At 45.6% G+C, this 27,643-nt stretch overlaps 1 protein-coding gene and 1 pseudogene across 1 annotated transcript in view; one reads left to right on the plus strand and one right to left on the minus strand.

Moving 5' to 3' along the window:
• LOC147439145 (uncharacterized) overlaps positions 1-27,643 on the plus strand; it is a 144,193-nt gene that overhangs the window by 15,578 nt on the left and 100,972 nt on the right. The window contains exons 3-5 of the mRNA XM_086485052.1: positions 26,387-26,934; positions 27,015-27,209; positions 27,284-27,454. Of these exons, the coding sequence (XP_086341178.1) occupies positions 26,446-26,934; positions 27,015-27,209; positions 27,284-27,454 (855 nt within the window). The 5' untranslated portion in view covers positions 26,387-26,445. The remainder of the gene's footprint in view (positions 1-26,386; positions 26,935-27,014; positions 27,210-27,283; positions 27,455-27,643) is intronic.
• LOC147439146 (uncharacterized) lies at positions 22,251-24,405 on the minus strand (annotated as a pseudogene).

Genomic DNA, 27,643 nt, shown 5'->3' on the forward strand with positions numbered 1-27,643 from the left:
GCAGAGTGAGATGCCCTAAGGGACTATCTGACACCCTTGTGAGCACCATCGGTGTGAAACAAGGTTGTCCCCTATCACCTACACTCTTTGGTTTATATATCAACGAGATTGTGGACTTCATTTTACAAAGAGGAGGAGAGGGAGTGGAAATGACACGAGACTGGTTATTCCGACATGGCATTGATATTGACAGACTACCACCACTCCATTATGATACTCAGGCTCCGACCTACTCTCTCTCACGTTCTGAGAGAAATCGGGTCATCAGACAGGAGATATGGCATACCTACATTCAGCGGACATGGTGTCAGCATACAAACGTCCTGCCGCCGAAAATGCTCTACTATTATGAGCATTTTCTGAGGCTTACTGATCAGGGTTTCATTGAGACCCCACGATACATGCAGGAGCATATGCCACACCGCTCACGAGTGAGCATCGGCCAGCTTCGAGTCTCATCACACCAGCTGGAGATTGAGAGAGGTAGAGCCAGAGATATACCACGGGAGGAGCGTATATGCCAGATATGCCATACAGAGGTAGAGAGTGAGGAGCATTTTGTGATCAGATGCCCAGCTTACAGAGAGCTGAGGGAGAGATATGACATTGGGGACTCCTTACAGCAGTGTATGACAGACTATGAGCAGAGGAGATTTGGCCAGTTCTTAGTAGCAGCTTCAGAGATCATAGAGCAGTTACTACAGCCACCACAGAGAGGGGATAGTAGGGTCCAGACCACTTATCACACAGTATTTTCACAGAGCAGCACCAGATCCTATTACACCCCATACCCGGGGGGGGGGGGGGGGGGGCTCACCCTTCAGCAGGCAGGGCACGACGCAGACCACGACTCCCAGGATACAGGACACCTCGATATCATCGGAGAGAGATTCTGAGTATACTATCTCTACACCAGCAGCATCTAGAGCAGAGATATTCATCAGCATCTTGGGAGACTGCACTCCAGAGCTGCTTCAGGCCACCGCCACCGATGTACCACATACTGTCCCCTACTTCTGTTGCATGTTGTTAGTATCCTGCATTTCATGATTGTACTACCTTGTTGCATATAGATGTTCTGGATACACATATGAGCACGTCCTACTTTAGGGCCGCCTATTGTATACTTCGCATTACACATACTACACCACATTCCATCATCCCACACCACAGGGAGTAGCTTTACACTTCATGTTCTTAGTTTGTACCATTTTATTTTTCTCGATGCCTGACGCATCAACACATGTATAGGATGTTGTCTCATAGGTCGAGTTCGGCCTTTTGAAGACGTTAATAAAGCTCTCTCTCTCTCTCTCTCTCTCTCTCTCTCTCAAAGTTCAGTGGTTTTGAAGTTTCTGTTTGTGTGTTGCTATTGATTTCTCGCTTGGTGTCCAAGCTTGTAACAGTGGTATCAGAGCTCAAAAAGATTCTTCTACAGAGGATCCAATCCCTTTTGCAGTGCACATAGTTTCCCGAGGAGAATTTGACAGAGTAGACAACACTTTGTTTGACAAAGAATTTTCGTGTCCCGACCTCGGACTTATTAGCCACTCCCACCCATCGTCCATCGTGCATCGGGCGCGCTCCCGTCTTCATTGCTCTGTCTTAAAGGGCATAAGCCATAAAGAATCCATGTGTTCTCTCGGAGAATCTGACAGAGATAACCTGAAATGAACTGGGAGAGTGGATCTCTCTGCTACACGGACCGCCTATAGACGAGCGTCGGACGAACCACCTGACCATAGCCACCATCCGGCAGCTCCCCCGTGCTGTGGGGCCAGCGTCCGAGGACGTAGGCGCGCACCTGTAAGACCGAGCATCCCATACCACCCGGCCTCACCTCCTCGAGGTGACCTCCCGCACTCCTAGCCTCGCGGGCTAACCACTGGCACTCTGCCAGTGGGGGCCGATAACTGCAAATGGGGCCTTGGCCTCCCTTATATAATAATGGCCGGCCACACTATGTCCGCCCGGACACTGGACGCCCATCCTGACGGCGTCTGGGCTAGATCCCCTCTCCCAAGATCGGGACATAACATACTTCCCCCCTTAAGAACCATTGATGTCCTCATCAATGAAGTGGGGATACTGAGCTTTTAGACCTCTAACTGGTTCCGAAGTAGCAAACCTTTCAGATTGACCCTTCCATTTAAGTAAGTACTCGTCATAAGTCTTTTGGCGCGAATGACGGGTAGATGATCTAAAAATGCCTCTGATTCTTGAGGAATATACTTAGTTTGCATATCTTGCCATACGTTTTCCTCGATGGGCACAACAACGTCGGCTTCGCCTAATTTTAGTTTAAAGCGGCTGACATGAAACACTGGATGTACACTAACATCCGAAGGAAGAGCCAGCTTGTAGGCAAGTTGGCCAATTTTCTTTGTGACCAAGAACGGACCACAATATCTAGCTGAAAGCCTATAATGCTTTCAGCTAGATAGTCTTGGAATCCTTGGGTATCTTCAGATAGACCCATTGTCCCACATCAAGAGTCCTTGGAGATCTCTTTTGATTTTTTTACTGTCGACTTCGTTGGTATAAACTTCGCCATTTTTGTGAGTCTATCGACCACAACCCAAATAGCGTCATTGCCCCGACTAGTATTTGGCAAACCAACGATAAAGTCCATGGAAATACTTTGCCACTTGGCATCTGGGATTTCCAATGGATGTAGCAAGCCAGCTTTCCTAAGGCGCTCTCCTAAGGCGCTCTGCCTTATTGACCTGACACTGGGCGCACTTCTTCACATAGCCCTCTATGTAAAAGCGCATTCTTGGCCAATAGAAATATCGCTTGACCAAAGCCAAAGTTCTTTGAATGCCTGGGTGCCCAGTGCTAGGAACATCGTGGCATTCGCACAAAATCCTTTGTCGAACCTCATCGGTTTCCGGCATGCAGACTTTTCCATTTTTGAACAATAGTCCACCTCTAATGGAATATCGTCGCTGTCTCGTCTCTCCAGCACGACTCACTTCGGTCTCCGGATCACCCAAGCCTGTACGCGAGTCATGCCCCGCTTCGACCTCGTTCCATATCTTGCCAAAATAGCCATCGGAATGACATAGCCCTCGAAGATAGAGATAGAAATCCGTCGAGATTTCAGCCATAGACAAGGCATTGACCTCAAGAATCCTGCTGAGCGCATCGGCAACTCGATTGCTGGATCCTTTTCTATAACGGATCTCAAAGTCAAACTCTTGCATAAGCTCAACCCATCTAGCCTTTCGGCCTCTGAGATCACCCTGATCACAGACATAGCGCAAGGAGTGATGATCTGTCCATGCAACAAACGTAGAGCCATACAAGTAGTGCCGCCGTTTCCTCAAGGCGTGGACTACGGTGTAAAGCTCCTTCTCATACATTGGATAACGCATCTCAACGTCAGAAAGTTTCTTACTTTCAAACGCAACATGACGTCCATCTTGGTATAATGCCGCACCAATGGCATAATCACTAGCATCCGTCTCAACCACAAACGGTTTGCTAGGATCCACAGTGTGCAATATTGGCGCAGTAGTCACCAAGTGCTTTAGTGTCCGAAAGCTCTCGTCGAGACGCTCATCCCAGACAAGAGGGGGATTACCCTTACGATGAGGACCCGAAGTCTTCGGCCCTTTCACACCTCCTTTTAAAAGTTGTGTAAGCGGAGCAGCAAGTAATCCTTGATAAATTTGCAAAAGAATCCAGTAAAGCCTAAAAAGGACTTTACTTGGCGCACATTCTTCATAATGGGCCAATTTCACACTTTATCCAACTTTTTAGGGTCAATGCGAATACCATCGCGAGTAATGATGTGACCCAAGTACAGAAGCTCTTTCCTAAAGAACTCACACTTAGAAGCCTTGGCATAAAGCTTCTCAGTTCTCAATACTTCGAGAACAGCGCGTATATGCGGTAAGTGCTCAGACAAACTTTGGCTGCAGATCAAGATATCATCGAGAAATACAACAACGAAGTTGCCTAAAAACGGTCTCAACAGATCATTCATCATCTGCTGAAGCTGGAACATCGGTCAAACCAAAAGGCAAGGCCAAGAACTCGTAGTGACCATAACGCGTATGGAAACCTGTCTTAGGAATATCTTCCAGTTTGATCCGTATCTGATGATAGCCTGATCGTAGGTCTATCTTTGTAAAATACAATGCGCCATGGAGCCGATCTATCAGATCGTCCATGCGTGGGAGCGGATACTTGTTCCTGACAGTGAGCTTGTTCAAGCCCTTATAATCGACGCAGAAGCGCATAGTGTTATCCTTCTTTCGAGAAAATAACACTGGTGCTCCCCACGGGGATTTACTTGGTCGAACAAAACCCCTGTCGAGATAATCTTTCAGCTGTCGCTGAATCTTGTCCGCCTCGGTTTTACTAAACCGATAGGGTTGCTTTGAGAAGGGCTGACTACCAGCCACCAACTCAATGACATGATCTACTCCTCTCGAAGGCGGCAAGCCAAGAGGTAGATCATTAGGAAAAACATCCTTGAAACCAGTCATGATTTCTTGGCTAAGGTTGGATTCGTCGGAATCCCCAAGTTCAACAGAGGAACATGAAACATTTTTACGAAATTCAGTGCCAGAAGTACCAAACACTAACGAATCAAACCAAGCAGATGGTACACATTGATAAAAGTCAACATTAGAAGACTTTGTTTCTTTATACATTTCCAAAGCAGTAACAACTGGTATTGCAAAACCATTATTTACAGACTTCTGATTACAAAGCGACACAGATACATGAGGCATGTCCTGCTTAACAAAAACAAGAGAGTGATGTATATAGTCTATATACAATGAGTCTTGTTTATCATAAAACCATGGAATTCATAAAATAACATATGCTCTGTCCAGGCGCATGATGTGGAAATCCAGGTTCTCTTTGTAATCAGCCAGCTCGAGCAACAAATCTGGAACCATCCGATTCCATATATCCGTATCCTCGCCACGAGCCATCTTTATGCGATACTCATGGTCACTGTCCCGCGTCCGCAAGCTCAGTTTCTACACCAATTTTGCATCCACAAAATTGTGTGAGCTTCCATTATCAAGGAGTACGGTCACGTCGTGACCACTGATCTTCCCGGGGAAACGGAGAAGATCGTGCTTATCAAACACTTTGGTGCTAAAAGTACAGTTAGTGCATGAATTGTGCGCTAAATGATGGATTTCAACTTGAATAACATCAGAGTTACCTGAGATCTCGTGAATCTAAACCGAAGGACAACCTTGCGGTTTCTGTGTCTTCTTCTTGGGGCAATCTTTGATTTGATGACCTGTTTGGCCACATCCGAAGCAAGCCTCCCTTCTTCACTGCATCAGCAACTGAAGCATTTTTGGCTTTCTTCTTCTCTTGAGAAGATCTCGGCGGTGATGTGGACTTATGCTGGAATCGGGGTCGCTTCCTCGAAGCACCCTCACCGGATTGATGGTCTGCAGTTCTTTTCTTCTCATAGTTCGCTCCATTTATCAAATGGAACATCTTGGCCTTTGCCACTGCATCCTCGACGTCAGTAGGGGCTTTGTCCTTGATTAAGGCCCGACGGTCATCCTCATGTAATCCCAGTAGGTACATGTGCACAGCGTGCGTAGAATCCACCTTGCAGAAGGTGAGCGCCTCTTTGAAAGCCGTGGTGTACTTATCAAAAGACAAAGCTTTCATCTAAAGACTGTGCAGTTTGGCGTAAGCTTTCAAAGGATCGATTTTGGCGAAATCCCGCTTGAATTTCACATAGAAATCAGCCCACGTCGTAGGCTTCTCTGTCATGTCGCGCCACCAGGTAAGGGCCTTACTGCGCAGACAGAGAGGAATCGTCTGAATCCTCTGTTCATCATGCTCCCCATGGAGATCAAAATACGTGGTCCATTGATGCAGCCAGTTATTTATGGCTAGTTTCGTACACTCCCTCTCTTCCCCTGAGAAATTTGTAGTTTTGTACGGAATCGTGGGAGTCAGACCACCCTGTGGATGCCCAAAAGCAGCAATCTGCATCCGCAATTGATGGAGATGGGTTTCGCCCTCAAAAATACGCGCAATCGTTGACTGAGCTGTATTTTCTAGAGTAGTAAGCCGGGAACTAAGCCCTTGCACGACCCCTTCGAGAGAGGCCAAGCGAATGTTCGTTTGAACGTTCGCGTTTTCCAGAGCGGTAACACGTTGGTCGAAACTCTAGAAAGTACTTGTAATCCATGTGTAGAGAGCATGCGTAAATGGAATTTGAACATTACCTAGCGCGTCGTCATGCTGCACATCCGAGCTGGAGGAATCCATGGCAAAGTGCGTGAAAAATTGGAAGTTTCACGCGAAACTGGGCCTTTTCTGCACTTTTCGGTCGCGAGAAGTTGAACTTTGAGGAGCTCTACGCGTCGGCGTGAGCGTTCGAAGGCGAGCAGGTGAGAGAGAGGAGCAGTGGGAGAGAAGCAAAGGGCTGAAAATTGAGTTCTTCTGGCAAAAACTCAGTCTCTGTAAGAGAAACATTAAAACGGTTAATTGATAAAGGGGATAGCGTTCAAAAAAAAAATCAACACAAAAAAGAAAGGGCTGCATGTTGCTGCGATGCGTGGAGGGAGGGAGGAAAGTGCGCTCGCTGTGGCCTTCACACGAGAGGTAGTCTACCTCAGATGCCAACGCAGCAATCACCTCCACGCTGGCAACGCTCTGCAACTGTTCCCTTTCTGTTTTTTTTTTACGCTGGATTACAGCCAAGGCCAACGCTTCCTCCTCTGCAGACTCACAACATTAGGCTACTCTCTCTCTCTCTCTCTCTCTCTCTCTCTCTCTCTCTCTCTCTCTGTGCTTCGCACAGAGAGAAGGTTATAGAGAGATTAAAAAAAATACAGTATGCTGAATTTTCAGTCCAAAAATCAGCAGGTGAATGAATAAGTGACTGATTTTCATCAAAAATCAGCAAAATTGACAAAAATCCTCTGATTTTCAGCACTTGCACCTGCTAGATCGCTGAATTTGATAAAAAATCAGCAAAAAGCACATTACACTCCACCTGCAAACATGCTCATGAGAAGAAACTAATCGATTAAACAATTATATCATCGAAAATGATATAAAACAGTGATTATCCGACTCTAACCAGCCCGTAGGTGTGCACACAATCCTTCGTGCAGCCAAGCTGGCTCTGATACCATGAAACGAACGTGGAGAGTGGATCTCCCGGCTACATGGACCGCCTACAGACATGCGTCGGACGAACCACCCGACCATAGCCACCATCCGGCAGCTCCCTCGTGCTGGGGCTAGTGTCCGAGGACGTAGGCGTGCACGTGTAAGATCGAGCGTCCCATACCACTCGGCCTCACCTCCTCGAGGTGACCTCGCGCACTCCTAGCCTCGCGGGCTAACCACCGGCACTCTGCTAGTGGGGGTCGATAACCGCAAATGAGGCCTTGGCCTCCCTTTTATAATAATGGCTGGCCACACTGGCTGTGTTCACACTACGTTCGCCCGGACACTGGACGCCCATCCCGACGGTGTCTGGGCTTGATCCCCTCTCCCAAGAGCCGGACATAACATAACCCCTCTCGGTGGGAAGGCAAAGAAAAGTTGAAATTTGGCACGGGAACTGAAGAAAAGAATGAAGAATTGGGTAAATTTCGGTGGGAAAGTTTTCTCGAGCGGAGTACAAACGTCAATTGCAGGTTGACATGTGTGTGAAAAGACTGATCAAGTACTCTAGAGACCTGAGATTTATGAAATAGCTGAAGAATTACCCGATTAATGAGATTCACTCGAGATGGCCTGAGGTTATTGATTTTCCTCTTTGGTCGGAGAGAAAGTTGAAAAGGATGGACGAGTGCAAAAAAGTGACAGCTGTACTTGCAGAAAGAGCTGGACAGAGCTCTCGACAAGAAGATGAACCACATAATGAAAGGCTTGAAGCACTCTCGGAAGGAGAGGAAGTTGGTGGATTTCCCCGGTTATTTGGGCCGGAAGTTGAGTTTTGAGGTGGCAAGCAGATCCAAGAAGCGTGCTTGTTTCGAGGATGACCCAAATTTTTCTTTGTCATCACAGAGTTCCGACAGTTTGTCATCCTCTAGTTCCAGAGAGGATGAGAAAAGGCGGAAGAAGCAGAGAAAAAGCAAGAAAAGTAGATTTGTGAAAAAGTCTAGAAGGCATGGGAGGCCATCTAGAAGTTCAAAGGAGGAGAGCTCGTCCTCTTCTGACAGTGACCAGATGAGCAAGAAGACCAAGGAGTTCAAGGAATGGGGTCAGGCTGTCGGGTTTGAGACGTGTTCAGGGTACCAGGACACCCATCGAGCCCTTGAGTTTGTAGAGCAGTTTGACGTCGCCTTCTCTAGAGGTCGGTTTACAGAACACTCCAAGGTGCGAAGGGCGGCATCTTACTTGAAAGGAAATGCACAGACATGGTGGTCTACTTTGTTGTTACGCAGAGAAGCACCTGCAACGTGGTTAAAATTCAAGAAAATTTTCACGTCAACTTGGTTATTAGATGGATATGAAAGAGATGTCATCACGGCTTGGCATCACTTGGGAATGACTAAGAAAGATACATTGCTGCCAGAGGTTTTGGGATACTTATTTTTCCAGTGTCTTTGTTTCGGAAGATTACTTTGAGGGACCATATTGAGCGGTTTCGTTGTGGTTTGCCAAAAGAGATTCGAGAGTATTGTCTAAACCAGAAGTTTGACTCTATTCATAGACTTATGGGACATGCTAAGCAAGGATTTGGAATGCATGCCGGCTCATCCTACGGACAGGATAGAATCCACCTCAACAGAGCAAGAGTCTTTCAATGAAGAGAATGAATCATTGGAACCGAATGACGGCTCATCACACGATTCTAGAGCAATAAGAGAATTAGACGGCAGCGCATCCGCGGATTCTGCCGAATCAAGAGAACCAGATGCAAGTTTATCGAAGGATTTCGAAGAAGAAAGGGGATCAGACGATAGTGCGTCTCAGGGTTCCGATGATTGAGACTGACGTGCCAATGGACAGGGGAGGCTAGCGAAGATACCCACATGTCCCAAGGCACAAGGAAAGAAAGGAAAGGGAATCAATTGGTGGATCAGAGAAATCCCCAGATCTAGATTGAGGTGCCAAGGACAGGGAGGCACCAACAGGTCACAGGGCACGAGAAAAGAACAGAAAGGTAAGCTAGGGCCACCGGATAATTTGGTCAAGGGTACTTTTTGGCCCTCAATGCAAAGTGGATGGAGAAAGAGAACCTCACAAATTCACTTCAGAGAGAGCTGTACCTTGAGCTTTTGGGCTATTAGCAGTTTCTATGCCAGAAGTTACCGATGAATCAGCAAGGTTGAATTTAGTGTTGTGCAGATTGCACAAGAGAGGAGCCACTCCTCTCCTTTGTCACAGATTGTCTAGATTGAATAAAGTCACTAATTTCTATTTGTCAGGTGCAGTGGAAGGGAATAAGGATTTGCTCGAATCTAGTACTCCGCAGACAAACACAAGGGACACTTTACTTCTCTTGAAAGAATTGAACTAAACTGAAAGAATGATAAAGACAAGAGAGAGAAAAGAGACGACACAGGGATGTCGTATTCCAACCCTCAAGGGCCCCCTTGCTCTGTTGCCAGAGCAAGTACTTTCTTTATTCTTGCACAAATGCTACTACAATGATGTTGATGCTAATGGGTATTGATGCTATTGATGCTGAGGACTATGACAATGGCGACAATGGTGTCGTCATCAAGCCCGGGATCTGCAATGATGGCGACGAAGGTGTCGTCGTCAAGATAGGGATCTGCGATGACGATGACGAAGGTGTCGTTGTCAAGATAGGGACTCTGCTGATGGTGATGGTGTCGACAACGACGGCGTCTAGGCTGAAAACTGAAAATGTTAAGACTTCCTACTGCAGATCTGCTATTGCTGCGGCACTGCGGCTTGGATTTGCAACCGCCGAGTCGCACTTGGGCTGAAAATGCAAAACGCTAGGCTGATCTGGGTTTTGCTTGGCCTATGCGGTGAGGATCTGCAACGGAATGGGGAGGATCCGCAAAGCTAAGGGCTGAACTGAAAACGCTGGTGGCTGATGGCCGAAAACGCTGATTTGCTGATGTTGAAAACGTTGGGCTGAACTGCTGAGAAAAGGTTAGAGAGCGTGAGGGTGTCTCCGAGTCTGTTGCGGTGCGTGCCCTTTCTGTGTCCCTGCTTCTACTGATTGCCCAATGGGTTTCATTTATAGGAATTATATGCTGCGTAGGGCAAGCTTCCCAACAAACATACAAAAAATAATTCCAAAAGTCACTTTTAATAAAATGACTTATAAGAGGCGGTTCACGCAGTAAAATGCCTGCATGATGAAACGACTGCCCTTGTGCAAGAGAGGGTATGCAACTATGATCAGCCTTGACATGCACGTCTTGCTAGAGGCTCACAAAGTGCCAGGCTCAGGCCTATGCTAAGACTGACGCTAGACTATGGTAGAAGCGTGTCCACGTGGCGCAAGTGAAGTGCGCACGTGCCCCCCCTGTTAAAAGCGAGGCACGATTGCCGAACTTCTATATGTACTTCTGATGCTGACTGATGAATGCTTTTGATGTTGTGGATGCACAAACCAATGCAAATTCCTCCGAAACAAGGGATTGATGGTACTGCGAGTGCTATGGGTACTGCTAACGATGCAAACACCGTGTAAGGGTCATTGTCTAGCCTTACTATGATTGCCGAATATCATCGTGGGCTCTATACCAGATAGTGTTGACTCTGCCTGTTGTAGCAAGAGCTGTTCCCCGAACACTGACTGTGGATAAAACATTACCCGTGCTGATGGATCGAGGTGTGGTTCCGGAGTCCTTTCCAAAGGTTCAATGACGAGGGAAATGGATGCACGCTACATGCGAATGCGAATGCGAATGCAGAAGAGGTGAGAGATCCTGTCTCCAACTCCTTCCATATCCGCATACAAAGCTGGGAGATCTTGGTACTCAAGATCTGGGTTTTCATGTATCCGATATCAATTTTCCTTCAAAGGCATGACAATGAATATGGGATCTGGTAAGTCCATGGTTGGGACTCAAAGATTCTTCAGGAAAAAAAACTGGGAGAGGTTCTTTGGGTTCTTGGTTCTCGATTCTTCTTGGGTTCTTCTTTAGGTTCTTCCCTTGAGTTCGTGAAGATGAAGCACACAGAGCTTTGATACCAATGTCAAGTAGAACGCACATAGAGCTCTGATACCAATGTTAGTTGCAGCGGAAGAGAATAAGGATTTGCTCGGATCTAGTACTCCAGACACAAACACAAGGGACACTTTACTTCTCTTGAAAGAACACAATTGAACTGAAAGAAAGAGAGAGACAAGAGAGAGAAAAGAGACAACACAGGGATGTCGGGTCCTAACCCTCAAGGGCCCCCTTGCTCTGTTGCCAGAGCAAGTACTTTCTTTATTCTTGCACAAATGCTACTACAGTGATGCTGATGCTAATGGGTATTGATGCTACTGATGCTGGGGACTATGACAATGACGACGATGGTGCCGTCATCAAGTCCAGGATCTGCGATGATGGCGATGAAGGTGTCTTCGTCAAGATAGGGATCTGCGATGATGATGACGAAGGTGTCGTCGTCAAGATAGGGACTGTGATGACGATGACGATGTTGATGATGTCAATGATGACGGCGTCTAGGCTGAAAACTGAAAACGCTAGACTTCCTACTGGGGATCTGCTATTGCTGCGGCACTGCGGCTTGGATCTGCAACCGCCGAGTCGCACTTGGGCTGAAATGCAGACATGCTAGGCTGGTCTGGCTGAAAATGCAAAATGCTAGGCTGATCTGGGTTCTGCTTGGCCAATGCGGTGAGGATCTGCAACGAAATCGGGAGAATCCGCGAAGCTAAGGGCTGAACTGAAAACGTTGGTGGCTGATTGCTGAAAACGCTGGGCTGAACTGCTGAGAAAACGCAGAGGAGCCTGAGGGTGCCTCCCAGTTTGCTACGGTGTCTGCCCATTTTGTGTCCCTGCTTCTTCTGCTTTTGTTGTGTGCCCAATGGGTTTCGTTTATAGGAATTATATGCTAGGTAGGGTAAGCTTCCCAACAAACTACAAAAAAGAATCCCAAAAGTCACTTTTAATAAAATGACTTATAAGAGGCGGTTCACGCGGTAAAATGACCGTTCTCGTGCAAGAGAGGGTATGCAACTATGACCGGCCTGGGCATGCACGTCCTGCTAGAGGCTCACAAAGTGCCAGGCTCAGTCCTACGCTAAGATTGATGCTAGACTATGGCAGAAGCGTGTCCACGTGGCGCAGTGAAGTGCGCATGTGACATCCCCCCTTGTTAAAAGTGAGGCACAGCTGCCAAACTTCTATCTGTACTTCTGATGCTGATTGATGAATGCTTCTGATGCTGTGGATGCACAAACCAATGCAGATTCCTCTGAAACCAGGGACTGATGGTACTGCGAGTGCTGTGGGTACTGCTGGAGATGCAAACACTGTGTAAGTGTCTATGTCCAGCCTTACTACAAGTGCAGAATATCAACCTCAACTCTATACCAAATAGTGTTGACTCTGCCAGCTGTAGCAAGAGCTGTTCCCCGAACACTGACTATGGTGAAAACATTACCGGTGCTGATGGATCGAAGTGTGGTTCCGGAGTCCTTTCCAAAGGTTCAATGACGAGGGAAATGGATGCACGCTACATGCGAATGCGAATGCAGAAGAGGTGAGGGATCCTGTCTCCAACTCCTTCCATATCCGCATACAAAGGTAGGAGATCTTGGTACTCAAGATCTGGGTTTTCGTGTATCCGATGCCGATCTTCCTTCAAAGGCATGACAATGAAGATGGGATCTGGTAAGTCCATGGTTGGGACTCAAAGATTCTTTAGAAAAAAAACTGGGAGAGGTTCTTTGGGTTCTTGATGGTTCTTGGTTCTTGAGGTTCTTGATTCTTTTGGGGTTCTTTTTTAGGTTCTTCCCTTGAGTTCGTGAAGTCGAAGCACACAGAGCTCTGATACCATTGTCAGGTGCAACGCACACAGAGCTCTGATACCAATGTCAAGTGGAGCGGAAGGGAATAAGGATTTGCTCGGATCTAATACTCCGCACACAAACACAAGGGACACTTTACTTCTCTTGAAAGAATTGAACTGAACTGAAAGAAAGAGAGAGACAAGAGAGAGAAAAGAGACGACACATGGATGTCGGGTCCCAACCCTCAAGGGCCCCGTTGCTCTGTTGCCAGAGCAAGTACTGTTTTTATTCTTGCAAACGCTAGTACAATGATGCTGATGCTAATGGGTATTGATGCGACTGATGCTGGGGACTATGACAATGACGACGATGGTGTCGTCACCAAGTCCGGGATCTGCGATGATGGCGACGAAGGTGTCGTCGTCAAGATAGGGATCTGTGACGACGATGACGAAGGTGTCGTCGTCAAGATAGGGATTGCGATGATGATGTCGATGGTGTCGATGCCGACGACGTCTAGGCTGAAAACTGAAAACGCTAGACTTGTTGGCTGCTGGGAATCTGCTACTGTTGTGGCACTGTGGCTTGTAACTGCAACCGCCGAGTCGCATTTGGGGTTAAATGCAAACATGCTAGGCTGATTTGGCTGAAAATGCAAAACGCTAGGCTGATCTGGCTGGAACCGAAGACGCTAGGCTGATCTAGGTTCTGCTTGGCCGATGCGGCGAGGATCTGCAACGGAATGGGGAGGATCCGCGAAGCGAAGGGCTGAACTGAAAACGATGGTGGCTGATGGCTCAAAACGCTGATTTGCTGATGCTGAAAACTGTGGGCTGAACTGCTTAGAAAACGTTGGGGAGCTTGAGGGTGCCTCTAGGTCTGCTGCGGTGCCTGCCCTTTCTGTGTCCCTGCTTATTCTGCTTCTACAGAGTGCCCAATGGGTTTCATTTATAGGAATTATATGCTGGGTAGGGCAAGGCTGCCAACAAACTTACAAAAAAGAATTCCAAAAGTCACTTTTAATAAAATGACTTATAAGAGGTGGTTCACGCGGTAAAATGCCGGCATGATGAAATGACTGTTCTTGTGCAAGAGAGGGTATGCAACTATGACCGGCCTGGGCATGCACGCCCTGCTAGAGGCTAACAAAGTGCCAGGCTCAGTCCTACGCTAAGAGTGACGCTAGACTATGGGAGAAGCGTGTCCACATGGCTAAGTGAAGTGTGCACGTGACACTATTTGAGATTTTAGGGCACTGACGGGCTGACAATATTTGTGGAATGACTTTATGAACTGTGTTCACTGAATTGGAAATTTCCTTGATTGAATTGAAACATGTTATCTTTCATGTGTGTATTGTTAGAGATATGAACAGAAAGATAAAATGTTTGCAGCATTTTGTTTGATGAACGATTTAAACTTAGTGCATCTCGACATCTGTTAGAGATTAGTGAGATCTAGATGTGCTACCTAAGTGAATGAAATTCTAGTGCATCAAGGTGTCTATCTGAATGCGATGACCGGATACTCTTGCGAGTGCATCAAGAGTTCCGAAAGGATGAGATGGCTACACAATGATCTAGCTGCATCAAGCGTTCTAGACGAAATGAGATGGCTAGATTGAATGATTGAAACACAAGTTCAGTGTGAACTAAGTGTGTGATTTGTGGATTGTATGCTATGTGGATGTACTATCTTGTGGGGATGGTCATGGGCATGGTTTGCTTGATTGAAATGTGAAAGGATATGAATTTGATAGTAACAAGATTTAGTAGATCAAGACATCCGTAAAAAGATTAGTGTGGTTTGGATGTGATTGCTAAATGGTTTCAATGATCAGGATCTGTATCTGAGACCCTCGACAAACATGTGATTGATCAGTCACTGTTGTCTTTGTAGAAGTGCTGGATTGGTGGAGTTTCGTGCATCATGAGTACATAGAGTCAGTGTCTACTGAAGAAAGTTTCTACCTTTTGGTTGTTTTTGCGAGCGTAATCGAGGGCGATTACAATTCTTTCAAGAGGGGGGGATGTCACCAAGTGATGACGTGGCATAACCAACTGGAAGAGAAAAGGCTGAGTGGACGAGAGAAACTGAACGGGCTAACTTGAAGAACTTATGAAGCATCAATTGTGGGGCCCGAAACCCTAAAAGACAGAGCTTGAACCCTGAAAGAGATTTTCGTAAAATGCACTGACATACTGACATGGCAAATTGTCCGGACTGTTGAGGTGGCGAGACTGTACGGATTTTCGGGTTTTATGCTTTTGCGTTGACGTGGCAAGACTGTACACTAGCAGGTTTTGTAGCTTTCAACGCTACTTTTAGTGACCAGAGGGAATGCTGTGCTTTTGAACTTGATGCTTTTGGGGCTCTGCTTTTTGGAAAACCCTTGTAAGTTTATAAGAGCCCTTGGGCCTTTCACTCTACAAAGCATTTGGACGCAGAGTCTGAGAGCAAAGGACTCTCGGGAGTTATACTTTGCAGTGATCAATAATAAAGAAATACCAAGGGGGCGCGAGTGGGCCAGTGCTTCTGGACGCGGAACTCCGCTGTGCCGTGTGTGTGTGTGTGTGTGTGTTAAATCTTAGTGGTTTTGAAGTTTCTGTTCGTGTATTGCTATGGATTTCTCGCTTGGAGTGTCCAAGCCTGTAACATGACACCTCATGAAAAATCTGCTAAAGGGAATAGTAGGAGGTTGGTTAAGTCTTGAAGAACGAACCAAGTATGGTAAAGAAGGAAGATGTTTTTAGTGTCACACTAAAGAAGACATGAAAAGGGATTGTCGTAAGAAAAAATCCACAAAAGAACCCAAAGAATCCACAAAAAAATCTAGAGAACTCACATCATTTGTTAGTGTCATAAATGAGAAAACTAATTTGCTCCAAGTTTCTAATGTTTTTCTAGATGAGTCTCTCATGAAGTGTTATGATCATGTGAGTAGTAAGCACATTGTGATCTTGTTTGACCCTGACAGTATGCATGATGTGATTAGGTGAAGAGCGCACATTTAGAAGCTATTCCAGTGGACCCTATAGCAGTTTTTGTGTGACGATTGTGAGGTATTCTTTATGTCTCTATTAACTTCCTCGCTTGGTTCTCTTGCGGATACGAAGACGTACCAGATCAAAGACCCCTGTTCCCAAAAGGATGTGCCTCTTTGCCCAAGAGTCACACCTATTCGGCGAATAGCCATGCCTCTTCAGCGAATGGCTGCACCTCTATGTCGAATGGTCACGACTCTACAGAAGAGAGACACGACTATTGGCGTAGAGTATGTCTTTTGACCTATGGTCATGTCTCTTCATCGTCTCTTCAGATTCTATATAAGAATGCCCTTGTAACACATTTCAATCAATCAAACACGTTCAGTCTCTGAGTCTCTTGTTATCAAGTTATCTGCAAAACGCTGAAGTGTGATGCTGATGCAAATATGCTAGGGCTGAAAATCTTCTGTTGCGGCGGAAATCTGCTAACTGCTGTGGAATCTGTAAACGCTAGGGGATTTGTTGTCTTCTGTTGTTGTCGGGAATCTGCAAATGCAAAATCGCCAAGGCTGGTCTGTCTTGCTGAAAACACTCACAAAAGTGTCAGATCACTTCCTATCTTAGATTGACTTGATTGAACTGAACCCTTGTCATGTTGTAGCTTGTCCACGGATACATAGGGTTGGATGTGTCACGTGACATCCCCTCCTTTTCAAAGCGAGGTACTGGTACCGAACTGTATGGCGTCGAGGGAGATCGCCAACAACATCTGGAATCCTAGAAAGGACTCTTCGACGGCCCACTCTGATGTGTGGGTCGTGCGATACTTGAACTTTATAAAAGTCTGCAACGCTTGCTTCTTTGGGCCGCACCGAAAGCGACACAAAATCATCTTCAAGACTTCCACTTCGTCTATAGTCATGCGTCTACCTTCTTCAAGAATCTCCGAGGATAAAAATTGCTGAAACCACTTCCAATACAAAAACATGAACCTACCCATTCCATGTAAAGTGACTGGAAAAAGACTACTCTTCTGTAGAGCCTGTGCATGTAATGTAGATGAACATAGAGACGGAGTGCCAAACGTTCATCAAACACACGCAAACAATGGATTCGAAACTTTGTGTTTCTGATCTAAATCAATCGACTGTGGCAAATCATAATGGAAATGCAGATGCTTGATTCTCAATCTATCTTGTGCTCTTTCTACGACTGTGTCATGCCAAGGGAGAGACATGGAATGTGACTTCCTTGAATGCATACTTTTCATCTTGTCATGAATAATCTGCATACATCCGTGCTCATTCATGAGTGAATCGTGCTCAACGTACAATATGGCATGCCTATGAAAAGGGATCACATAAAGACGTTGATTAAAATACAAGAAACGATCACGAATGGAACACTTGAACAATGCTTGCTGACTAATCATACAAACACATAGTACTTCCTGTGGGGGTTCCTTGGACCTAGGCTCGAGAGCCAAGATCGGTTCTTCCTGATTGGTTGAATCTTCCCATGGGGGTTCTTTGGACCTAGGCTCGAGAGCCAAGGCTTGGCAGATCATTTTCCTTCCTTGTTCTCAGGGGGGTTGGGGATCATAGACCCAACACAGTAGAGCAGAGCCCTTCTTGGGAAGTTTGTTGTCAGAGGTCTGCTTCCAGGGGAGGAGCCCTGGAAGGAGTTTTTGCTTCAGCGGCTTAGAGCTAGAATGCCCTAGGCTGGAGGCCCTTGGAGACCTTCCACCAAATTTTCGGCAGAGTTGGCTTGAGCAGGAGACTCGAGGACCGTTTTGCTGTGAGCTTGCTTTGCTCCTGGGAGCAGCTGCAGAGAGGCCTGGAGCGTACCACCAGCCTACTTGGATGGAGGAGTGCCTGAGACAGCCCCTTGTCTGGAACCCCACGGTCAGCACTCAGAGAGGCCACTTGGTTGGCAGAAGGACTCATGTTTCTTGGGGTCCCATGGCAGAGGGTCCAGCACGCACTTTAGACTGGCTACAGTTCTCAGGTTTGTGAGAGGAGCTTCAGAGCATCTAGCTATACAGGGCATGTGTAAAGTGCAGCGGAAGTGAATGTTGAACTTTGCTCAAGATGAGTGCTCCGAATTGTGCTCAAGGGTTCCTTTTACTTACGGAAGGGAGAGCCTTCCGTTCCTTTAGTTAGAGACTGCAATGGACACAAACAAAGTGGTGAACACTGTGAATGAAGGTGCATGAGTTTGAGAGATAGAGAGAGAAGAGAATACGACACCAGAGATGTTGTCAAACCCTCCTCCAAGGGCCCCACTCTCTATGGCGAGAGCAGTCTACTTATGATTGCACAAATCTCTACAATGCTTGGACTTGCCGACGATGTCGACGACGAGACGGGCTGAAATCTGAAAACACTAAGGGGAAATCTGCAAATCTTTATCTGCTCCATGTCGGTGACGACGGCGATGACGACGATGCAACGACGACGCGCTGAAAACGCAGATGCTGAAATCTGCGTGTTCCGGGCTGAAACTGCAAACTTCGCGGGATTTGACCGTGCGGCGAGGATCTGCTGCGGGAAGGTGAGGTCTGCGAGGTTTGGGGGTTCTACTGCGGAGTTTGACTGCTGAAAACTGAAAACGCTGGTGCTACTGCTGCTTCTGTCGCGAAGATCTGCAAAAATGCTAGGTCTCTGGCTGATCCAAAAACGCTTGGCTGATTTGGGGTTCAGCGGTGGAAATCTGCTAAGGCTAGGGCTGATCTGCTGTTGTGGGGGAATCTACAAACGTTAGGCTGATCTGCTGTCTACTGTCGCCGTGAATCTGCAAGTGCAAAAACGCTGGCTGATCTGATGCAAAAACGCTAGGCCTTGTGCAATGCTGAAAACGCTAGAGTTGTCGCGGGGGTCGGTCTTGCTGAGAAGTTGCCTGTTGAGCAAGGTGCTCTTGTTGCCTCTTTTGCGAGAAAGTGCTAGCTCTGGTTTCCTTATATATTTCATTAGCAAAATTGCCCTACCTAGTTCCCAACAAAAGTCACTTAATAATTAAGTGAAAAATGTTAAAAATAGGGAAAATAGGTTTAATGCATTGGAAAATTCCCCTAATGGATTCTGATGGGAATGCTTATGATCATGCTGTGTGCAACAGGAGGATATGCATCTACTCTAAGTGTTTGGTCATGCACGGTCTGCGAACAGACTCACAAAATGCCAGATCACTTCCTATTCTAGATTGACTTGACTGAACTGAACCCTGGTCATGATGTAGCTTGTCCACGGACACATAGGGTTGGATGTGTCACGTGACAGCATGAGAGGGGTGCAGAGCGTGTGTCAGGACATCACAGAGGCAGTATCAGTTGAGTGGCTTACACCTCTTGAGTCTAAACGCCCTGATGGATGGGGGCCTTCACACGACTGGAGGTCCTCATCGTAGTTCGTGCTTGCTCAAAGACTGTACCCTCCATGTTTTTTGAACTACAGGGCGAGGGTCGCTTACATAGAGTCTCAGTAGAGGCCCCACAAGTTGCAGGCTGTTGTTTTCAGAGGATCCATGTTGTGGGCATCTATGGGAGGACTTGTGTCATAGATCGTGACCCCATTGGCACGAGTGCAGTGGGACCCTGGAGAGTGGTTTTGGAGGGACCCTTTCTCCTCAGCCGACCATCTAGGTGTCCCTTTCTTTCAGTACATTGTTCGAGTGGGACGTCACATACTGGCAGCACGGAGAGGCTCGTCCTGTTGCAGCACCTCATTGGCAGGAGTAGGGTCTCACATCTGAGTTCTTGATAGCTTTTTGGGCGAGGTTGTGGGATGCCAGACAGTCGCGGTGAGTCACGTTGTTCCAGTGGTGGCTGGTTGCACATAGAGCTACAACAGTAGGGAGTTGGCTTGTACACAGTGGCTTCTCGGCAGCATGTGCAACTTGTGACCATCCTTTGGAGAGTCAACGTCACTGTCTTTGGGACTGCCCTATGGCACGACAAGTTTGGCTTTGGGTCCTTCGGCTGATGCGAGCTCTCTCCACAGCACAACAGTACACTTGGGGGGCAGCTGCTTGGTTCACTTTCACGGGCCCTGCATTACAATTTGAGGTATCCTCCATTGGCAGGATGATAGTGATACAGGGGTGTCGACCCACACTCCAGCTTGCTATAGAGCTTACTCCACAGGAGTGGTGCAGTGAGAGAGAGGAGTGTTGGGAGCTTGTCTGTGGCGTGACACTCTGGTTCATCTCGGGGGCCCGCTACTTCCGCATCTTTGAGACTCGCCTTGTGCCACCAAGAGAGACTGTTCGAGATTTTTGGTTAGGGCTGATCCATACTCTCAGGGGACAGTTTGAGGGACTCCAAGGCAGCTCCGATCGCATGCGGGAGCGTAGAGAGGCGTTCCTTTGACTTTGGCACCCTGGGCCTTTCTTCATCATGGTCTAGGGTGTACTCAGATGGCACTACCGTCCCCTTGTGTGGCTTTTCCCTCCTCTCATCTCCTGATTTAGCCTCATTGTACATATGTTGTTTTTTTCATTGGGAGAGTCTCCCCTCATGATTGTTGTAGCCCTCTCTAGTAGAGGTGGTTGTAGCCCTATGGGCAGTTTCATTAACTAATAGAAGGATCTCTTTCTTGGATTTTTTTTTTTGCGTACCACATAATTCGCGTTTGGGAAAGATGATTATTCGAGAACATCATGAAGTACCTTATGCTGCTCATCGCGACATCAACAAAATGTACAAACGATTGACAACTGTTTATTATTGGCCTCAAATGAGGCAAGACGTGGTGAACTTTGTCAAAGCTTGTCACTCTTGCCAAACTATGAAGGCGTCGCAACAATTACCACAAGGATTGTTACAGCCTTTACCAATTCCAAATGAACGCTGGGAAAGCATCAACACGGACTTCATTACAACATTGCCCAAATCTTCAAAAGGCAATAATCAGATATTGGTGATAGTGGATCGGTTTTCATACCTTGCAGAATTACTACTTCAACACCAGATGTTGCTTCATTATTTGTGCAACATATATTTCGAATCCGTAGATTACCAAAATCAATCATTTTTTATCGAGATCCAAAGTTTACAAGACATTTTTGAACCTCCTTATTCAAATCATTGGGAACGAATCTTTTATTTTGTTTAGCTTATCATTCACAGACTGATGGGCAAATTGAAGGAGTGAATCAATTATTGGAGGAAATGTTACGACATTATATACAGACGCGACTTAATTCTTGGGAAGAATATTTGCCATTGGTGGAGTTTGCTTACAATAACTCCTTTCACTCTGCAATTGGCATGACTCCCTTCCAAGCAGCCTTCGGACATACACCATTGATTTCTACAAATTTTGTGATACAACATAAGGTTGCTTTGGTAGATTAATTGGTAAATGAGATGCAAGGCATTCTTATTCAAATCAAGGACAGGTTGGCACATGCTCGACAGACTTATCAAAAGCAAGCAAATAACATCGTCGCCATATAGAGTTTCAAGAAGGTGACTTGGTGTTACTATATGTTGCTTTGCATCAATATAAGACAGTGAAGTTTGTTTTTCCCAAGTTACGGCCCAAATATTATGATCCTTTCAAGAGTTTGAAGAAGTATTCTACAATCAGTTACAGACTTGAACTTCCACCAACATGGGGAAAGATTCATCCAATATTTCATATTTCTTGGCTAAAGAAATATATTCTAGGAGATTCAATTATTCCAGATGTCTCATTCTATGTTCTAGACATAGAAGGAGAACACTTGATTCTAGTTCTAGAACTTATTCTTGATGTTCGTCAGAAGGAGACAAGACGAAAGATTACTACAGAATTCTTAGTCAAGTGGATGGATCTTGATGAATCAGATCATAGTTTTTTCATGCGGCAACCATGCGTCTCACTTGGGCGGGTATGGAAGCCCGATATAAGCCCGATTCAGACCCCCCGAAGATTCCATACGTGGAATACCATATGGCACTAAAAAATTAGTGTATATATATATATCTCATAACAAATAGCAGTTAAAATTAAAATACTAAACTCTAGAGAGTAGCCCAAAGCCACATAATGCATTAAAACATCATAGAAACTTGAAAATGTAGAATCTAGCTAAATCAAGGAGTCGGGAGCCGAGAAAGAGATCAAGATCTCTGATCAATAGATACATCAAATGATCAATGAATCATGATCATACTAGATGGCAAAATATGGAGCCTCCAAAACCAACAAGACTGTGTAGTGAGTACTCCAAAATTCAAATGACAAAACATAAATAGAGCCTAGAGGGTGGAGTCGAGCCGCTCCATGCTAAATAGTGAATCCAAAACATAAGTAGATTGTAGAGCTAAGAGGAGTCAGGACCGAGGCTAGAGCAAAATGCAATGAGCTCTAACTCTCATCAAAGGCCACCTCCTCATCATCATCGTCATCATCCTCATCCTCATCCCAAGCCTCATCCTCAGCAACGGAGCATGAAGTCCCAAAATCACTGGGCATGCTAATCGGAAGAGACTCCATAACATAAGCAGTGCTCTGTGCAATAGCCTCTTGAATCTCCTGCAACTCAAGCAAACGATCCTCATCCTTCTCTTTGTTAAGCATCTCCAATGTCACCTCCATTCTCTCATAGCCGCGCTGTTTGATCTTGCATAAGAGCCTCAAGTTGGTGTGTATGTAGACAAGCTTCTCGGTATGAGCAGGAAGTAAACTATTTCTTCTCTTGGTGTGAATGAGAGAGAAGGTGCTCCAATTTCTCACATGGAGAGGCACATGTCCCTTGAGAAAGCACCTTAAGTGCAAGATTCTGCAATGTGGGCGTGCAAGCCCCAAAAGTCTCCCACCATTTTACACTCTCTTGCATTCTCTTTGGATCCTTTGCAATAGGATGAGCAAACGACTTTCTTTCAGTGAGGAAAGTGTCCAACTCATCAATGAGGGTACCCTGCATGGTCAAATCACCCTTGGTATACCTGTCCAAAAATGTCATCCACCCGTCATGAACCTCACTATCATTGAATTGCCCTCTTCCTCGCCATATAGGATGCAACAAGTATCCCACAGCATGCAATGGTAAGTGCATCATATTCCATCTATCAACGCATAGGTCCTTGATCTCTTGCATCCTTGCCGCATCAATACCTTGCATGTTTTGAATTTGCTCAACCATGCGATCCGTAAGCTCATACACAAGCCCCATGGTGGCTCCTTCCCTATCAGCCAAACGAAGTATCTTCAAGATGGGAGCACAAATCTTCAAAATCAACTTGGCCTCTTGCCAAAAGGATGCATTAAACACAATGTCCGAGACCACTATGGCCTTTGCAGTCCTGGATGCCTTCATTTTCACAAATTTTGCATCAATCATAAGCCTACGCACACCTTGCATACATCTCTCATCCACAAGACTAGCCAACATGATGAAGTAGTAGGCAAATCGAGTGGCCGATGGCTTCAACAATTCCTTCTTGCTAAGCATTCGAAACAATGCCAAGATAGTGGACTTCCTTGTGACAAATGTGACAACCTTTGTTGCATCTTCAAGAATTTTTGCAATCCAAGGGAGCTTCCCAATATCCTCAAACAAGAGGTCCAAGCAATGGCATGCACACCTCGTGAAAAAAATGTGTTTCCATTTCTCTTCCACCATTTGCCCGGCCTCAACACAATTAGTTGCATTGTCCATGCATACCTGCACAACATTGGAGGGTCCTACCCCAATAATCACATCCTTAAGCTGCTTGAAAATAAATTCTGATGTCTTTGTCTCCCCAGATGTGTCCACAGATTTCAAAAACACAGAACCATGTATAGAGCATGCAAGAAAGTTAATGATAGACCTGCGTCTAGTGTCAGACCATCCATCACATACAATTGTGCATCCATGTTTTTTCCATTTCTCGCGCACACCCATGATCTCATGACCAATGCATTTGACCTCATCATTTAACTCTGTGGTGCGCAAAGCATTGTATGTGGGAGGCACATACGATGGACCAACTTGTCCAATTGCCTTGACCATTTCCAAAAAGAAAGGACTCCGCACTTTCCATTCAGGAATGTCCTTTGCATAAAAAAACCTGCGCAAGGCTTGATCTGCTTGCTTGCGTGCTTGCAAGCTAAATGCACTTGCCAAGGGCCCTTGTGCAACCTTTCTCTTCTTGCTCGAGGACCCCACATTTGATTTGGAAGCCGAAGTCCCAGTGGCACTTACATGAGCACTCCCTGATGCATGTGTACTCATTGAGTCTGAGGCAGAGGCATTAGCTCCCAAATCATCCACCAAGGCATCTACAAATGCATTTGGGTCCTTCCCATCATTCTGTACATCTACATGCAATCTTGTGACCACCTCTTTGATGTCCTCTGGCACCTGTCCACATGGGCCTACACCATAGCCAGAGAGGGACAATAAATGTGCACGAATACGGGAGGGACCGCCGTCCCAAGTATGCCCACAATACTTGCATTTACATGTAAATTGCCCTTTCTTTTGAGGCTTCAATTGTTCTACATACTGCCATTCGGGACGCTTCACTCGGCCCATATGGATTCTGCAAACTTGCAAGGTGCACATTGCAAAGTTGCAAACCTTGACAAAGTGGAGGCCTCACGAGTAACGGACGGCGTAGGTGAAGAATCAGCCGCGCGCGGGAGAGTGTGTGGGCACTGGGTAGGGCTCCCGGCTCGCGGTCTCGAGTCCTCTCGGCTCTCAAGCTTTGATGGGGGCTCTCTCTGCACAAACGGGATGGCTGCAGGTTTTTCACAATTCGCGCAGAGGCGTTTTGGGCCACATTTGACAAATCGGGGGTTTTTTTGCCAGCGCGTCAAAAATCCCTTGCTCGTGTCCGAAAAACTGAACCATGTGGCAACCATGCGCGCACGTGTGAGGATGCCCGATTGGGCAATCGGACGCGCCTGGAAAAAACTATGAATTAGATTCTACATGGCAAAGTGATGAAGAGATGCAACAATACCCTTAGCTTCTATGAGAGTTCTTTGATAAACGAATGTCTATAATTTAATATATACGGTTTTATTTTAAATAGGAGGGAATGTCACGATTTTGACATATTCTTTATATCTTCCTCGCTTGGTTCTCTTGCAGATACGAAGATGTACCAAATCAGAGACCCCTGTTCTCGAAAGGATGTGCCTCTTTGCCGAAGAGTCACACCTATTCGGCGAATAGCCATGCCTCCTCAGCAAATGGTTGCACCTCTATGCGGAATGGCCACGATTCTATAGCAGAGGGACACGACTATTGGCCTAGAGTCATCTCTTTTGACCTATGGTCACGTCTCTTCATCGTGTCTCTTCAGATTCTATATAAGAACGCCCTTGTAACACATTTCAATCAATCAAACACATTCAATCTCTGAGTTTCTTGTTATCAAGTTTTGTTCAGAGTTGAGTTTTCATCTAAATTAAGTATGAATAAACACACATAGTAAGCGTGTTCTTCACATTCTGGATTTGCCCCTGGCATGAACTCTTCAATCATGTGTGAATGTCCTAAAGTAATAGTCTCAGTACGTCAGTTTTCGTCATAAGTTTGTTGTTTCTCCTCTCTTTGGATGTGATATGGTTAGCTTTGGGAGCAACTTGTAGATCAGGAGAGCCAGGAGGTTCTAGTATCGGCGCACATTTGTGAACACGATTGCAACACCTGTGTGCATGGACATCCATTAGACTTGCTAGGACGAGTATCAAAGCACTTCTGCGGGCATCCATATCGGCATTAGCCTAGGACTAGTGGCTCACATAGCTGGGGTCTTGCATTGGCCGCAGACTCGAGGAGCATGGGCCAGTGGATTTTTGCAGCCGCCTTTCATGAGAATTCACTTGAAGTGACTTGGCACATTTTCTAAGTTACAATGGGATGCAGCTCAAACCTTATAGGCATGTGTGCATATCAACTAGTTGAATCTCCCTTTGCTACCACTAGCTGAAAGACTCGAGGCTCATCCAACCACACATGTGCTGTGGGAGCTCCTGAAAGTCTCTGCAAGAAAGAGAATAATTGTGGTCAGCAACTCTTTAAATATACATGATGTTTGGGAACAATCGAATGTGAGAGTGAGGCCTAGTGTATTATTGTGAGATGGCTTTGTATGTTTTCGTCCATGTGTGCAATTTGTAACGCCAAATCTGTTGTCATTTCAAGTGTGGAGAATTTTTGTGATGGTTGGTTTGCAGATATAAAACATTGTTTTCATGTTTCAAGGGTCCATTAAGTAATCCTGTTTACTTTTAATCAGGCATCATTGGGGGTTAAGCATTCATTGAACTAACGGTCTCTTGCTGTTGAGCATTCTGGATTCTGGTTCAATCAACCGCTCATTAGGGTCCATTGGCAGAAAACTTTTTTTGCTTCTTAGCACCACTTTCTAATGGTGTAGGAGTAGATTTTCTGCAGGCATTTCAATCCATAAAACAATTTTTTTAAATCTGTTTTCATTTTTATTTTAGTAAATTGCAATATATGAGTTGATTTGAACATAAAAAAATTCTTGATCTTCATGCAGATAAGAGAATCCTTCATTTTTGGATTTGGCAAGGCGCTATCAAATAGGAGTATTCAAGCATGGGAAAGTATCCAGTTGGGCCTACTGCCTGTTCTGAAAATTCATCATGCCATGTTCTTATTCAAAGCCTCACAAACTGGGCCCCTATACTAGTGTTTTCATTCTGGGGCTATGCCATGATTGTTATCATTATTTTTCTGCTCTATAGAAAATTTCAAACTCTTAAACGATCACTTACACCTGTAATCCACAAGGAAGGGCCATTTATGAGCGGTTCTGTACACTTTGAAAACTCAGCAGAAGAACTCGGGGCCAAAGAGGATGTTCGGCTTGATGTGAACAATAGGGATCTACATATTACAGGATATGAGAACACAGCTTTTGGAGAATTTTGCTACATATTGTGCTGTGTAGTTTCTCTTCATTGGCTGGCTCTTTTCATACTTATTTTCTTTGATGCTTACAACCAATGTGAAGTGGGTGGCATTGACAACCTTTGCTTCTATGGAAATCATGTTATCTTTGGTTCCTATGAATTCAATGCAAAGGTAAACTTTGTCCGAACTTAAGATTGATTTCTCGAGTTTCTTGCTTTTAGGCTCACAGATTTTCCTGTTTACTTGCATAGATTTTTTTTGTTATATGGTGGCTTGCAGCCATATGGTTTATAGGTTGGGTTATCAATCGCGGTAGAGTCAGGAATTGGTTTCGGTTGCCATGTACTTTGTCGCAAGCTCATGTTGTCAATGTCTGGGCCCAAGACCAACGAGAGGTTCTCTCTGTTAATGTCTCTTTTGTAATCCAAATGGTCCGCATAATCCAGGTTGGAATTTTTATCTTAGTTGACATAGATTATGGAACTAAAATTTTTGCATGTAACATACTCTATTTTTGCAGAATAAACTCATCCCACTGGAAAATAGAGGTCATTTTGAAACACATCTTGTTACAAGAACAGCACAAGGACAACATTTCTTTGTGTTTAGAGGGGAAAGATACCTGATAAAAGGGAACTCCATTTTGAAGGCGAGCATACGAGCTGGAAACTCTTTTTCGGACTTTCACCAGGTACCCTCATCACTTGTAGTATCTGTTTTAAACACGTGCACACACTCTTTTTTTTTTTTTTTGGTAGATTACTTTTGAATTTCTAGTGGGAAATCAAAGTAAATCATATACAATAAATACCCAAGCTCGTAGTGAACAAAGGCATAGTCAAAACACATCTGGGACAAGGGCATACAATGATGGGTCAAT

Source organism: Adiantum capillus-veneris, chromosome 16, assembly GCF_014529385.1.
Source record: "Adiantum capillus-veneris isolate H3 chromosome 16, ASM1452938v2, whole genome shotgun sequence".
Lineage (NCBI taxonomy): Eukaryota > Viridiplantae > Streptophyta > Polypodiopsida > Polypodiales > Pteridaceae > Adiantum > Adiantum capillus-veneris.